Raw genomic sequence first — 16,037 nt, forward strand, 5'->3', positions numbered from 1 at the left:
GGACCTCAGGGTGTACATAAAAGAAACAATGACCCAGCAGAGAATTCTTTCTTCTGTATAAACTTCTGTATTTGAAAAAAACGGAGGAACCTGATACAGCGTGGCATCATCATCATCATCATCAGCTTGTTTCTCATAATTTTTTTTTGTTCTAGGGAGCCAAAACCAACCGTATCACCTTTCGGACCTAACCAAGTGACCCCAGGGTTCGCTGGATCGGCGTCAAACAAGTTTGGAGCCCAGGGTCAGTTCGGAGTGGCTGGTACAGGACAAGTTGGACAATTTGGATTTGGAACCCAACAAACTCAAGGTCTGTTTTATGTGACTCTCTCGCTCTATAAGAAAGGCACATTGAGATTCAAATAGTGACAGGTTGCTAGCACATTAAACTTGAGATTCTTCCTTTAGGCGATGGGCTAGCAACCTGTCTTCTTACTCCTGGCTTTAGTCCTGGTTGCATCCTCACCACTCTATAGAGGAGCACGGGGTATGCCTTTGACCATGGACCCATGAATGGATTGGATATCAGGATTTTACACATCCGACCTCCGCAACTTCTGCAAGGGAACCAGTCCCATATTATTTTATTAGTATCTCGTGACACAAGTCTCGAACTTACTTCGAGATTCTGTCCCGTATTTTTTTATTTATTTATTGGATCGATCATGGTTACACATCCAGTTGCCTGAATGTGCACGTTTCCTCACGATGTTTTCCCTAACTGTTATAGCAGATTATTACCAAATACTAATCTATAGGATATTATCCAAACTAATATACATACATACATACGTACATAAAATCCCTCCCCTCCACCCCTCTTTCCCGGAGGAGTAGGCAGAGACTACCTCTTTCCACTTGCCACGATCTCTGCATACTTCCTTCGCTTCGTCCACATTCATATTAACTCTCTTCATGCAAGCTCGGCGGTTTCGGGTACTCTTGACGTCCTGATAAAGGGTCAGCCTTTATCAGGACGTCCTTAATTTGATCAAGATACGTTCATCTAGGTCTTTCCACTCCGACCTTTCCCTCCACACTCTCCTTGTATGTCTGCTTAGTCAACCTGTTTTCATTAATCCTCTCCACATGACCAAACCATCTTAACATACCCTTCTCAATTCCTGTAACTACATCTACTAATATACATACCATCGTAAATAGTCATTATTACATGGCCGTGGTGGGATCTGAACCTGTGCCCTTTAAGAGCATCAAGCATTTTGACCGGACATCTTACAAATTCGACCACTGACTCATTATGTAAATTGAATCTATCTAATGATCATTTACTTTGTAGAAACCTGTAATATGGGTTTTATGTTTCACAACTAACACATACATTTTTAAATCATTTTAACCTTAGGTCAAATTCGTGGAAGAAAATCTTGCGTTTGCTTAGCAAATTTGTCAAATAACGTAACGGTTGTAAATTTGCAATCAGCTGAGAAAATTCACACTAATTAATTTGTTTGATTAAGATATTAATAGTGATGTTGGGTAATACTTGTTTTCAAGGATCCAAATACTAAAAGAAGTCCAACATTTGTATTTTTTAAATTAATTTTCTTGTATTTTATGACAAGTTTTAGTTCAAATTTCACTTCGGCCATGTACGATCGCGTTCATATCTGCAGTCATAGTTTTAAAATTCTTACGGGTTAAAATAGCGTGCACTGTGGTTCCACTAGACACACACACACATGCATATTTAAAAAGAATAAATTTTCCATCAAATGAATACGGTCTTTAAAACCAATGATTACTAAGTAAAACAGTTTATTATTCTATGACATATAACATAACAAAACAGAAAGAGACGGTAATCAACGATTGCCGAACTGGGCCCGATAATTGTCGATCGAGATATCGTCGTCTCTCATTATTTGCATAAGATTTGCCTATAGAGGGAAGCCTGCGACTGCCAGACTTATGTCATTTCAATGAGGTTGAAAATTTTTCTGCACACGACCCTAACATAGGTAGTGGTTCCTTTGAAAGTTATTGACTAGCAATTTTATTACTTCGTGTGAGCAAGTGAGATCTAAGATATATTAGATAATCTCGCTTGCTCACACTCGCTTGTTCTAGTTACTAGCGTTACTTGGATTCCGAAGTTATTCAAGGATTTTTTTTGTCTATTTAAAAAAAAATAGTGTTACTGACAATTTTTAATGCTTCAAGGTGCCATTTGAACTAAGTAACTGACTGACTAACTAACTAACTGATATCTAAGAATTACAATACCCGTGTTTCAAACACGGAAATCAGCAAGAAATATTAAACAAGAGGGAGCAAAATAAAACATTCAATAATTAAAATTAGTAAATTTTATTGAAATAGTTTACCTATAGTTTTGTTTACATATTGATGATTAATAAAGCTATACATACAGCATATTGCACTAATTGTAACATCTACTTATCTCCTGTTATTAAGGTTACAGCTTAATTATTCGTTTTCATAAAGAAAAGATATTGAAGCTGTCCTTAAAATACTATCTAAGTAATTAGTAGTTTTAATATAAACTGGCAGAACCTTTCACGCACTATATGGACTCGATGCACAGGGCGGTTGTCTTGCACAAATGATATTGTTGGTATATCATCAATCGGATAAATACACCGCACAGTTGGTAACATGGTTTCTTCCAGCACTTGCACATAATGAGCAGCTGTAGCGCGTCCTGCTATCCACATCTGTTCCCCAGGTCCAGCAGCACTCATCCAGCCCCACATATTTACAGATATGCGTCCAGACTCCATATTTTTTTCTTCATACCGAGTTGCATTTCTTCGCCATAAATGAAGCCTACCGTGTTGCGATGACGTAAACGAACTTTTCGTCCGTAAATATCGCTTTTTTCCAGTCAAAATCCAAATACGGCCGAGCAAATTCTAAACGTTTTTGCCTATTTATTTCGGATAAATACGGCTTTCTTGCTGGCTGTCTGTGGTGTAGTCCCTCACGGTGCAAACTCGACGAACAGTAACCACTGATGTGTCGAACTGTTCCGCAAATATTCTGGTCGGTATGAAGCCATTATTTTCGTACTGTTCCACCATGGATCTCCGCTATGTGGCGTGTCGCTGTGTTGATTAGCGGATGACGGCCGCTGCGCGGTCGACTTTTTACACTACCCTCTTCTTAATGGCGTGTTACCCAACGCTTTACCGCTTGTTGTTTATTGTGTTATTTGTGTGAATGTGTGAGTGATAGCAGCGGTGCAAGCTATAAAGTTTTGCGAACTATGACTGCAATTATGAACGCGACCGTACCAATGACTGTTATCGAAGTTACGTACATTAGTTTAAGTGCTAACCGACGACGCTTTTACAATGAGAGAATATGTTGTAAAAAAACTGCATATTCTGGAAACCATGATTAATTCAATTAGTTAGGTTTACCTGCAAAGGTTGCGGAGGTCAGAATCGCTTTATGTATAAATCTGACTCATCCATGGTCAAAAACACACCCCGGACTCTTCTCCAGAGTGGTGAGGATGCAACCGGGACTAAAGCCAGGAGGAAGATGAGGATATTTATTTATTAAAATTAAAATGTGCCGTGCGGTTCCCGGCACCAATAGAAAAAAGAATAGGACCACTCCATCTCTTACCCATGGAAGTCGTAATGGCGACTAAGAGATAGGCTTATAAACTTGGGATTCTTTTTTTAGGCGACGGGCAAGCATCCTGTCACTTTATATCAATCTCGATTCTATCAGTAAGCCAAACAGCTGAACGTGGCCTTTCAGTATTTTCAAGACTGTTGGCTCTGCCTACCCCGCAAGGGATGTAAACGGGATTATACGTATGTTGTATTAAAATCTTATCTTCTTTACCTCAGGGTCCCAAATATCAACCACTACAACCCAGTTCAATCAGAACCAGAACAGGAAGACGGGAGAGGTCATCACGGGTCAAGGTCAGGGGGTAGCGTTCGGCCAGGGTCAAGGTCAGGGGGTCGCGTTCGGCCAGGGTCAAGGTTTCAACCAAGGTCAGGGCAGTTTCGCAACTGGAGGAGGCGGTCAGAGGATCAATGAGTTTTCTAGTCAGGTATTTTATTTTTACTTTTATCTAGAAAGAAGATGTAGTTACAGGAATAGTTATATAAGGGTATGTTAAGATGGTTTGGTCATATGGAGAGGATGAATGAAAGCAGGTTGACTAAGCAGACATACAAGGAGAGTGCGGAGGGAAAGGTCGGAGTGGGAAGACCTAGACGAACGTATCTTGATCAAATTAAGGACGTCCTGGTAAAGGGTCAGGTCAAGAGCACTCAAAACCGCCAAGCTTGCATGAAGAGAGTTATGAATGTGAATGAAGGAAGTATGCAGCGATCGAGGCAAGTGGAAAGAGGTAGTCTCTGCCTACCCCTCCAGGAAAGAGGCGTGATTTTATGTATTTATGTACATATGTATCTAGAAAGAAAGACATTATATTTTATTTAGCATATTAGATTGTAACAAACATACATACATATATTCATGTCTATACCCCATGCGGCGTAGACAGAGCCAACAGTCTTAAAAAAACTGATAAGCCACGTTCAGCTGTTTGGCCTAATGGTAAAATTGAGAATAAAATAGTGACAGGTTGCTAGCCCATCGCTTAAAAGAAGAATTTTCAGTTAGAGGCCGCCCGTGACTTCGTCCGCATGAAAACCCTATCAATCCCGCGGGAACTCCGGGATAAAAGTAGCCTATATGATATTCTGGTCTTCAGCTACCTACATACCAAATTTCATCGTAATCAGTTCAGTAGTTTTTGCGTGAAAGAGTAACAAACATCCATATGACATCTTGACATACTCACAAACTTTCGCATTTATAATATTAGTAGGATAAAAGTAATGTCTACCAGTAAACCGTCGACTCAAAAAGGGTTTGATTCTTCAACAGAGTACAAAAGAAGTTGTAATAACTGGACAAGGTCAAGGAACAGGATTCAATCAAGGTCAAGCCTTCAGCCAAGGGCAAGGTCAAGGGTTCAACCAGGGTCAGGGAGCATTAGTTAGCCAAGGTCAAGGGTCGTTGGTCAGCCAAGGACAAGGCCAAGGTTTCAGCCAAGGTCAGGGAGCCTTGGTCAGTCAAGGGAGCGGTCAGAGAGTCAGTGAATTCACTAGTCAGGTAAGTTTTTATGACTCCTATTTTTATTAGCCCACAAAGCAAAATTTCAATGGTAAATAAATCAAACTTGTTACACACATACGAGCACGTCTTTTACCCTTGCGGGGTAGACAGAGCCAACTGCCTAGATAAGACTCTAAGGCCACGTTGGGCTGCATGATTCATTGAATTGAGATTCAATGACAGGTTACTAGCCCATCCTCTCAAAGAAGAATCCCAAGTTTATTAGCCTATCCCTTACTCGCCTTGGTCAAACAGGCAGTTAAATAAAACGCAACACTGGCTGGAAAACAAATTAAATTAAAAAAAAGGAACAAAAAAACGGATTATTAGCGCCAAACTGAATTTAAGATCGTGTAAATTGTTTGCTTCAAACTATTGTTTATAATTATTTAAAGTCCTTTTAATTTGAATAGTTAGTTCATCAGTGCATATTGTAAAAGTGTTAATATCCTACATAAAAGTGTTGAGATAATACAGTACAATTTACAAAGCTTATACTGCAGTTTTCTTCACGACGCCTACAAATTGTTCTCTTACTCATATTTCAAGAAATGTGTATGTACCTATATTTTGTGAGTTCAATAAACACGCCTTTAACAACATCTTTGTTAAAGAGATCGAGCGGTCCTACTTTAAAATGCCAAGAACCACACGGCAACGGAATTATTTATACATGTATATAATAATAATATTTTTTTTTCCCTAACAGTCAAATCAAGTCAACTCATTCCAGTCTTCCGGCCAAAATCAGATACAGGGTCAGACGCAAAAAGGTCTAGAAATCGGCCTGGGCCAGGGCTTCATCAGCGGCTCCGGCCAGGGTGTGTCTCAGGGCTCCGGGGCTGTAGTGAGCCAGGGGTCCCGCTACGACGTGGAAAGTCAGAGCCAATATTCAGAAAATATATACAGGGTATTCCTGTCTCAGTATGCGGCTGGCGGGCAGTGTGGACTTATGAACGTGAGTTTTGTTTTTTTTTTTTTTTTTATGCTTTATAATTATAAATGTGGATACAAAATTAACAAATGGTACAATGATGTTATGATGAATGTGGATGAGGCGAAGGAAGTATGCAGAGGTCGTGGCAAGTGGAAAGAGGTTGTCTATGCCTACCCCTCCGCGTGATTTTAATGTATGTATGTATGTAATATTTACAATTTTTAACATACATACATGTGAGTTGTGAACGTTTATTTTTTTATTTAAGTTGTTTCGTTATTTTTAGTTATTGCTAAGCACTGGCAACTTTAATTTTAAAAGAAATAATGACGTAAAATGACAAGCAGTGTCATTTTTGAAATTGAAGTTTGTAAGATGAAAAAACCTTTTAAAGAAATTGAAGGAAAATATTTGGTTTTGCTAAATCTAACTGAGTAATCCCACATACATAAATATAATCACGGTTATATCCCGTGCGGGGTAGACAGAGCTAACACACTTAAAAAGGCTGATAGGCCCCGCTCAGCTGTTTGGCTTAATGATGGAATTGAGATTCAAATAGTGACAGGTTGCTGGCCCATCGCCTTCAAGAGGAATCCCAAGTTTATAAACCTATCAGCCTCATAAAGAATTGTAGTTTGATTTTAACCTTAATCAAAATTCAGTGCATAAATCTATTTAAAATTGACAATCCATAATTTTTTTTATTATTCAAACTCCATTAATCATAACAATGTATTCTCTCGTCCACATTTCTAAGTTTGCATAGTTGTAAAGTTGACATTGTTGAAGTAAATTCAGCAGTGTTACCTTCTTCTGCACTGACGCCTTGGAAGCGGCAGTAAACTTAGTTTTATGTAATTTATTTGACGTCAACCAATGTTGTGAAACCAAACGATATGACAATTATTAAGTGATGTCGAAGTATCCTATAATAATGAATAAAAGTTTTGAATTTTATCACTTTGTCGCTTTAAAAAAAAGGAAAGTTTAACATAACATTATATTGTTTTTTACTCTTGATAGATTTTGCATAATTTGTACTTCGCATAATTGGCTAAGTTATATTTTTCTAACCTATTCCGTCTAAGAGTTTTAGTCATCGACAGGATGATAAATAAAGCGGATTGCCAGTTATAAACAAGTGACCTATGTTATTTCCATACGCGATAATAATCAAGTTTCTAATAATGTCGTTAAATTTATGTAATAAAATAATAATGATAATAAAATCTTACTTTATTGTTCACTTCATGTCGATCACGTGTCATTTGTTTCATTTAATCATTATGTAAATGATTCTATATCTATACCAATATTATAAAGCTGAAGAGTTTGTTTGTTTGAACGCTAATCTCAGGAACTACTGGTTCGAATTGAAAAATCTTTTCGTGTTGAATAGACCATTTATTGAGGAAGGCTTTAGGCTATATCTCTTCGAAGCAAATTTCTATCCTATCTTTGTACAAAAAGTTAACTTAGCCAATTTCGATTTATGTAGTTACAAACCTACATAAATAGAAAAAACTGTCCGTCTTTGTGTAAAGCTTTTACTGTTAAAGCGGATTTTGATAAAATTCTGTAAGATTATAATTATATTAATCAATAATTCCGAGGTCAAACACAAGCCATTTTTCTGTGAATTTCCACGGCAGCGAAATCCCGGCTACGGCTTGTATAGTATATATTTATATATATATATTTTATGGCCATAACTAATTTTATAAGTTTTGAAGTCATAAGTTATGGAGAATAGTTACATATATAGTTGTCATTTTATTTTAATTCAACTATGTATGAAAATATATTTCATTACTTCCTTATATGTATTTACGTGAGTATGCCAGCACATTTAAAATTTATATATTTTTCTTTTAAAAAGCACATTACATTTTAAATGATAAGTATTTAAACATCATAAATTAGTTAGCATATTTAAACTAAAAACTACGTTCCCATCTTTACCTAACCTAAAAATAATTTCAAACATTTTTTTTCAAAAGAATAGAATAGTTTTATTTTCAAAATTGGATACAAGTTATCACATATTGAATTCACATCACTTAAATCTAATTATAACTACTACCGTTTCCAAAGCGCGCAATGTGTAGAAGAAGCGGCGGAACAAACTACACTGCAGTCCCAATCGCGTCCACTTCCACGACCACTAATGACCACGGCCACTCTGTCAAGTATCAATTAAGAATTTGAAAACAGATTAGGAGCAGGTCATAAAAACAACAAAACTTCGAACCCAGGACCTTTGCAATATCGTTGTAAACCACTAAGCCATAGAGGTCGTTTCACATTAACTATTAATTATAATCCAACCGATTCACAATTGACATTTCATCACTTCAAAAGGTCATTTTTACACAAATATGAGGTAATAAATGTTTGTACCGGCTACGATAAGATTTTAATTATATTTTTATTTTAATTCCATTTTAAAAGCATTTAAATGTCAAGATTGATTACTGGGTTTAAACAGAAATGAACGTTTGTAAAAAAAAATATGCAACTTTTTATTTACATTAAAACTAAACGGAATTTACTATCTTTTTAAATACTTTCCAGATGAAAAAACAAAATAAACAAATTTTTTTAGTAAAAGTATACATACATACATATGATCACGTCTATATCCATTGTGGGGTAGGCAGAGCCAACAGTCTTGAAAATACTGAATGGCCAAGTTCAGCTATTTGGCTTAACGATAGAATTGAGATTCAAATAGTGACAGGTTGCTAGCCCATCGTCTAAAAAAAGAATCTCAAGTTCGTAAGCCTATCCCTTAGTCGCCTTTTACAACATCCATGGGAAAAAAATGTAGTGGTCTCATTCTTTTTTTGTATAGGTACCGGGAACCACACGGCACAAGTATCTATATAAAAAAAAAACGAAAAAAATTTTAAATTCGTGACATTTCAATTCATCCTCACACACTCTATTGTCAATAGCCCCAAAACCCATACGGGAACCGCAACGAGCTGGAGGTAGACTTCGCTGAGGTCCCCTGGCAAGCCATGGTGCTGCTTCAGACCAACAAGAGTCTCCTGTGCGGTGGAGTCATCACCAGGCCTGATGTAGTGGTCACCTCGGCCGCATGTGTTGATGGGTATGTAGTTATCTTATATTCTTCTATTTTGGTGTAAGTAGTCCTCTTATATTCTTCTATTTTGGTGTAAGTAGTCTTCTTATATTCTTCTATTTTGGTGTAAGTAGTCTTCTTATATTCTTCTATTTTGGTGTAAGTAATCTTCTTATATTCTTCTATTTTGGTGTAAGTAGTCTTCTTCTATTTTTCTATTTATTTGTGCCGTGTGGTTCCCGGCATTAATAAAAAAAAAGAATAGGACCACTCCATCTTGTTCCCATGGATTTCGTTAAAGGCGACTGAGGGATAGGCTTGTAAACTTGGGATTCTTCTTTTAGGCGATGGGCTAGCAACCTGTCACTATTTGAATCTCGATTCTATCATAAAGCCAAACAGCTGAACGTGGCCTGCCAGTCTTTCCAAGACTGTTAGCTCCGTCTACCCCGCAAGGAATATAGACTAGACTATATGTATGAACCATTCCTTTCAGCCTCACAGCCAACGTGCTGAAGGTTAAAGGTGGTGAATGGAAACTCGGAATTGATGATGAGCCGCTGCCTTTCCAAATCGTCGGAGTCAAACATATACTCCGCCATCCGTATTACAAACGTGGAAGCCTGGAGTATGATGCTGCTATCCTGGTTTTGGATGAGAACCTGAGGCTGGCCAACAACATCTACCCCATCTGCCTGCCTGGAGCGAGGGACACTGTGGACGCTTTTTACAATGGCGCTGGAGAGTGTGTCGTGACGGGATGGGGCAAGCAAGTGTTGCAAGGTTAGTTTACCAAATTTATTAAGACGGCCTCTGTGGCGCAGCGGTAGTACGCTTGTCTGTGACACCGGAGGTCCCGGGTTCGAATCCCGGCCAGGGCATGATGAGAAATGAACTTTCTCTGATTGGCCTGGCTCTTGGATGTTTATCTATATAAGTGTTTATTATAAAATATAGTATCGTTGAGTTAGTATCGCGTAACACAAGTCTCGAACTTAATCAGTGTAATTTGTCCCGTATATATTTATTTATTTATTATTTATTATTAATTCCAAATTTTTCGAACTTTCGAACATGAATGTAGATGAAGAATGAAGAAGGAAGTATGCAGAGATCGTGGCAAGTGGAAATATGTAATCTCTGCCTACAACTCCCACAGGAACAGAATAAAACGCAAAATGTTATTGAATGAATGATAATTGCCTTAAAATTGAGTGAATAAAAAATTTATACTTAATTTTAGAGAAAAGTACATATAAAAAAGTTACCTAAAAGAAAAAAAATGCCGTGAAAGGCGGCTTAGGGAATAAGGATTCTCTGTTTACAAGGTCACGGAGGTCAAAAGCATGGTAATTAACTTACCCGCTCCTAAACCATGGTCACAGGTTGACCCAGGGTTTTCAGGAACACAGCCTACGCCTTTATGATGACTGTGTATTATACAATTACGAAAATTTCAATTCGTAACACCTTCCTTTTTTTGGCTGAAGGTTAAGCCGAATACCCGTGTCAAATCCGACCATATGTTTTGGCCGATACATTATGTATGTTCCGGCCTTATTCAGCAAATGATCTGTGATTTTTTTTAATGATAATCTCTTAAGAATAAGGATTTGTTGTTCATGCAATTTAGTATTGAACAACAGAATTATGTTTTTGGTCGCGTGACTGAATTGTTTTTACATGTACATTTAATCATGTATTTATATCTTACGGTGTAGACAGAGCCAATACTTGAGATTCAAATAGTGACAGGTTAAACAAAAGTTGTACTCGAATATACAAATTTTAATAAAAAAAAATTTTTCTTTATTATTGGTCATTTCAACATCACTTATAATATTTTATGGTTTCACAACATATGGTTTCACGCGGACGAAGTCGCGGGCACAGCTAGTGCTAAATAAAGGCATTATTAGAAAGTATCATAGCTAAGAGCCTATTTCAAACAATAGTTTCACAAGTTACAAATTATTCAAACAAACATTGATTTTTCAAAAATTTTAGAATCAAACACGGCGCTAATTGGTTGCCGTTTTGATTGAAATTTGACCCTTATCTTGAAAAGATAGGTGTTGTTTTCGCTTGTTGAAACCCGTTCAATTTTCACTTGCATGACAAAAATGTGAGGTGTTATGTGGTTAAATGATATATTATAATGACGAAATCATTATGTTCATTGTTGGGACATATATGTTAACCATACGTACATATAGCCACGCACGTCTATATTAGTTCCCAGCACCAATCTATACTAATATTAAAAAGCTGAAGAGTTTGTTTGTTTGAACGCGCTAATATCAGGAACTACAGGTTCGAATTGAAAAATAATTATTTTTGCGTCGAATTGACCATTTATCGAGGAAGGCTTTAGGCTATATAACATCACACTGCAACTATTAGTAGCGAAGAAATAATGGAATATGTGAAAAAAATCGGGGTAAATTATTCATCCTTGAGGGCTTCAAAGATGCCCAATATAACTATTCCACGCGGACAAAGTCGCGGGCACAGCTAGTAAGAAAAAATAATAGCAACACTTCAACATATTCCCATGGATGTCGACTAAAGGATAAGCTTATTAACTTGGGATTCTCCTTTTAAGCGATAGGCTAGCAACCTGTCACTATTTGATTCTCGATTCCATCATAAATCCATACAGCTGAACGTGGCATTTAATTCTTTTCAAGACTATTGGCTCTGTCTACCCCGCAAGGGATACAGACGTGGCTATATGTATATATATATAAATATCTCAAAATAGGTCAGGTCAAAAGTACCCGAATGTAGATATGAATGTGGATGAAGCGAACGAAGTATGCAGAGATCGTGGCAAGTGGAAAGTGGTAGTCTCTGCCTACCCCTCCGGGAAAGAGGCGCGATTTTATGTATTCATGTATGTATATCTCAATGTGCTGTGTGGTTGCCGGCACCAAAACAAAAAAGAATAGGACCACTCCATCTCTTTTCCATGGATGTCGTAAAAGGCGACTAAGGTATAGGTTTACAAACTAGAGATTCTTTTTTAATTTTTAATAGGCGATGGGCTAACTACCTGTCACTATTCGAATCTCAATTCTATCTTAAATCCAAATAGCTGAACGTGGCCTATCAGTCCGCTCAGGACTTTTGACTCTGTCTACCCCGCAAGGGATATAGACGTGGCTATATGTATGTATATCTCAAAATACAAAGATGAGTCTTTATCATTGAACAGTTGAGTAAAATGGAAAGTTACAATATCAGTAAGAAGTAGGTCATTGTCCATAACGCGTCTTCAGCGCGGTGTGCATATTTTGATAAAATTTAGTAAAAAGATAGAGTCGACACTGAGGAAGAACCTTTTCATTGTCAAGGGACGGTATACCGTGTTCCCTGCAGTTCAGAATAGGACCACTCTTTCCTATGAATGTCGTAAAATGCGAGTAAAGGATAGGCTTATAAACTTGGTATTGTTTTTTAGGCGATGGGCTAGCAACCTGTCATAATTTGAATTCCAATTCTATTATTAAGCCAAATAGCTGAACGTGGCCATTCAGTCTTTCAGGATTGATGTCTGTCTTCCCTGTTAGGAATAAAGACGTGTTTATAGGTATGTATGCATGAGAAGGGGTTAAAAGACGTGATGAAAGATTGTCTGTGATTTTTTACGGCGAACAAAGTCACGGGCAACAACTAGTTAACTATAAAGATAACCAATAAACCACTAAGGTCATGGATAATATAATTTTCGGAATAAATTTGTATATAAACATTAACATTTGAAGGTCAAAACTGACATGTCATAAATTTACGTCTATATAGTTTCGTCAAATCATCATCATCTTATATATAATGTTACAACATCGATTGGTCTATTCACTTCCGATGTGATTAAACTGACTGACTGACTAACGCCATGTGGACATCAGACGTTCAATTCTTACATACATACATATAATCACGTCTATATCCCTTGCGGGGTAGACAGAGCCAACAGTCATGTAAAGACTGATAGGCCACGTTCAGCTATTTGGCTTTAAGATAGAATTGTGATTCAAATAGTGACGGGTTGCTAAACCATCGCCTAAAAGAAGAATCCCAAGTTTATAAGCCTAACCTTTAGTCGCCTTTTACGACATCCATGGGAGAGTGATGGAGTGGTCCTATTCTTTTTTCTATTGGTGCCGGGTACCACACATTGACACAATTAAAAATACCGTGTGACAGTGATGTGTGGTTTCAGGCACTTACTTTAGTGCCACTGACACCCGGCACCAAAACAAAAAAAGAATAGGACCACTCCATCTCTTTCCCATGGATTTCATAAAAGACGACTAAGGTATATGCTTACAAACTTGGGATTCTTTTTTTAGGCGATGGGCTAGCAACCTGTCACTATTTGAATCTCAATTCTATCATTAAGCCAAACAGCTGAACGTGGCCTATCAGTCTTTTCAAGACTGTTAGCTCTGTCTACCCCGCAAGGGATATAGACATGATATAAGTTGGGATTTAAATGTTAAAAAACACAAGAATGCGTGTCAATTATACCAATACAGCTATAGTTGACCTGACAGAGGCAAAATGACTGTTACATAAGATTCGATGACATACAAAACCGGTATTAAACAATTTCACTTTTTGAATTCCTCCGTTCAGTTACTAGACATACATAAAATAATGTCTTTATCCCGTACAGACAGACAGACAGAGCCAACATACATACATACATAAAATCACGCCTCTTTCCCGGAGGGGTTGGCAGAGACTACATCTTTCCAATTGCCACGATCTCTGCATACTTCCTTCGCTTCGTCCACATTCATAACTCTCTTCATGCAAGCTCGGCGGTTTCGGGTACTCTTGACCTGACCCTTTACCAGGACGTAATATATAATGATAGGCCACGTTAATGTGTTGGTTAGTATGAAATTGTGATTCAAATAGTGACAGGTTGCTAGAAAGAATCCCAAATTCATAAGCCTATCCGTTAGTCGCCTTTACGACATCATTGGGAATGGATTGAGTGGTCCTTTTGTAAAGTGCCGAGAACCACACGGCACATTATAATAGAAATGTAAATACAAAACAATCACGCCTCTTTCCCGGAGGGGTAGGCAGAGACTACACCTTTCCACTTGCCACGATCTTCGCATACTTCTTTCGCTTCTTCCTGGGTGCTCTTGACCTGACCTTTTGTCTATAAAGATGGAGAAAGAAAAGAGAAATTACTTTTTACATACATACATACAGTGTTATTATTCGTTTTTTCATTCAATGTGCTAATGCGACATTTATAACAAAAAAATAGTTATATTTTTTCTAAAATCTCTTTAAGTTTTTGAAAACTTTAAAAAAATCAAATAATAGTTCAGCTTTAAACACTACGTATGAAAATAATTGTAGTTTTTTTTTTTTTTTAATAATATCACTTAGTGACACTTTACTTTATTTATTAATATATAGATAAAAACTATTGATAAATTCAAAAAAAAAATGGTAAAAAAAATTACCTAAAAATATGTTTCTTTATTATAATTTGACCTCAAAAAACCAAACCAATATTAATATTCGCGTGTACAATGTTAAAGCAGGTTTAAATAATTAACGAGCGAAAATAAACATTGAGATTTGTACAAATATTGCATAAGGTACGGTTCCGATGCTGCGCACGACTAAAACACTATTTTTCATCATCTCATGTTCAAAATCGCACCCTCTGCGATTATGATTCAGTGCCTGGGGTCCGCTTAACGACTTTGTCCATACATATAAAAAATTGTAGCGACAAGGTTGCTAGCCCATCGCCTAAATGAAGAATTCCAAGTTTAAAAGCCTATCACTTAGTCGCGTAAATAAAAATACGAGTCAAATCATACAAATTGAGCTCACTTCTATTTGTACAAATTATACAAATCTCATTGTTTGTTATTTCTAATTCTACAAATCTTAATGTTTAGACGATAAAGATATATCGCAGTGGAACTCCAGCTTAAGCTCTTTCACATTGATTACTCCACTATGTACCTACAATACAAAAAATACGAGTCAAATCTATACTAATATTATTAAGCTGAAGAGTTTGTTTGTTTGAACGCGCTAATCTCAGGAACTACTGGTTCGAATTGAAAAATGGAAATGGAAAATGTAAAAAAAAAAACGGGGAAAATTATTCATCCTTGAGGGCTTCAATGATGCCCAAAATAATTATTCCACGCGGAGAAAACGTGCGGGCACAGCTAGTCACTCAAATCGAGCTTAGTTCCTTTTATATCGTGCGCAGCAGTGGAACTGCGGCTTAAGATCTGTTTATTCAACAAAAGCCTTAAAGTTCACGGCTAAATGAAGTTAAAAAAAATTACGCAAGTCATACAATATTTTTGTTTAGTGATTACACACTTGTTTCTTTATTAGTTTTAGAAAATATTAGGTATAATAAGCAAAACCCGGGTTTAGCATTGTATCGCTATAATTTTTACCAGGACTTAATTCCGTGCCGTGTGGTTCCCGGCACCGATAGAGAAAAGAAATAGGACCACTCCATCTCTAACCCATGCCGATGACGTACCTAAAAGGCGACTAAGGGATAGGCTTACATACTCGGGATTCTACTTTTAGGCGATGTGCTAGCGACCTGTCACTATTTGAATCTTAATTCTATTATTAAGCCAAACATCTGAACGTGGCCTTTCAGTCTTTTGAAGACTGTTGGCTCTGTCTACCCCGCAAGGGATATAGACGTGATTATTATGTATGTATGTATGTATTCATTCTACTGGGAGGTCATAGGACTGCTCATGTTATGTCATAATATATATCAAAGGTCACACATATATTATTTACGCGCTAATGAAACGATCATATACTTACTTCTGAATGCATCTGGGTTAGGTA

The 16,037-nt window shown here is 37.1% G+C and overlaps 1 protein-coding gene across 1 annotated transcript in view; it reads left to right on the forward strand.

Annotated features, from left to right (window-relative positions):
* LOC106131018 (uncharacterized) overlaps positions 1 to 16,037 on the forward strand; it is a 66,603-nt gene that overhangs the window by 36,408 nt on the left and 14,158 nt on the right. Inside the window, exons 6-11 of the mRNA XM_060952907.1 lie at positions 156 to 310; positions 3,849 to 4,057; positions 4,903 to 5,130; positions 5,843 to 6,091; positions 9,031 to 9,188; positions 9,658 to 9,944. Coding sequence (XP_060808890.1) covers positions 156 to 310; positions 3,849 to 4,057; positions 4,903 to 5,130; positions 5,843 to 6,091; positions 9,031 to 9,188; positions 9,658 to 9,944 — 1,286 coding nt within the window. The remainder of the gene's footprint in view (positions 1 to 155; positions 311 to 3,848; positions 4,058 to 4,902; positions 5,131 to 5,842; positions 6,092 to 9,030; positions 9,189 to 9,657; positions 9,945 to 16,037) is intronic.

Source organism: Amyelois transitella, chromosome 30, assembly GCF_032362555.1.
Source record: "Amyelois transitella isolate CPQ chromosome 30, ilAmyTran1.1, whole genome shotgun sequence".
NCBI classification, from domain to species: Eukaryota; Metazoa; Arthropoda; class Insecta; order Lepidoptera; family Pyralidae; genus Amyelois; species Amyelois transitella.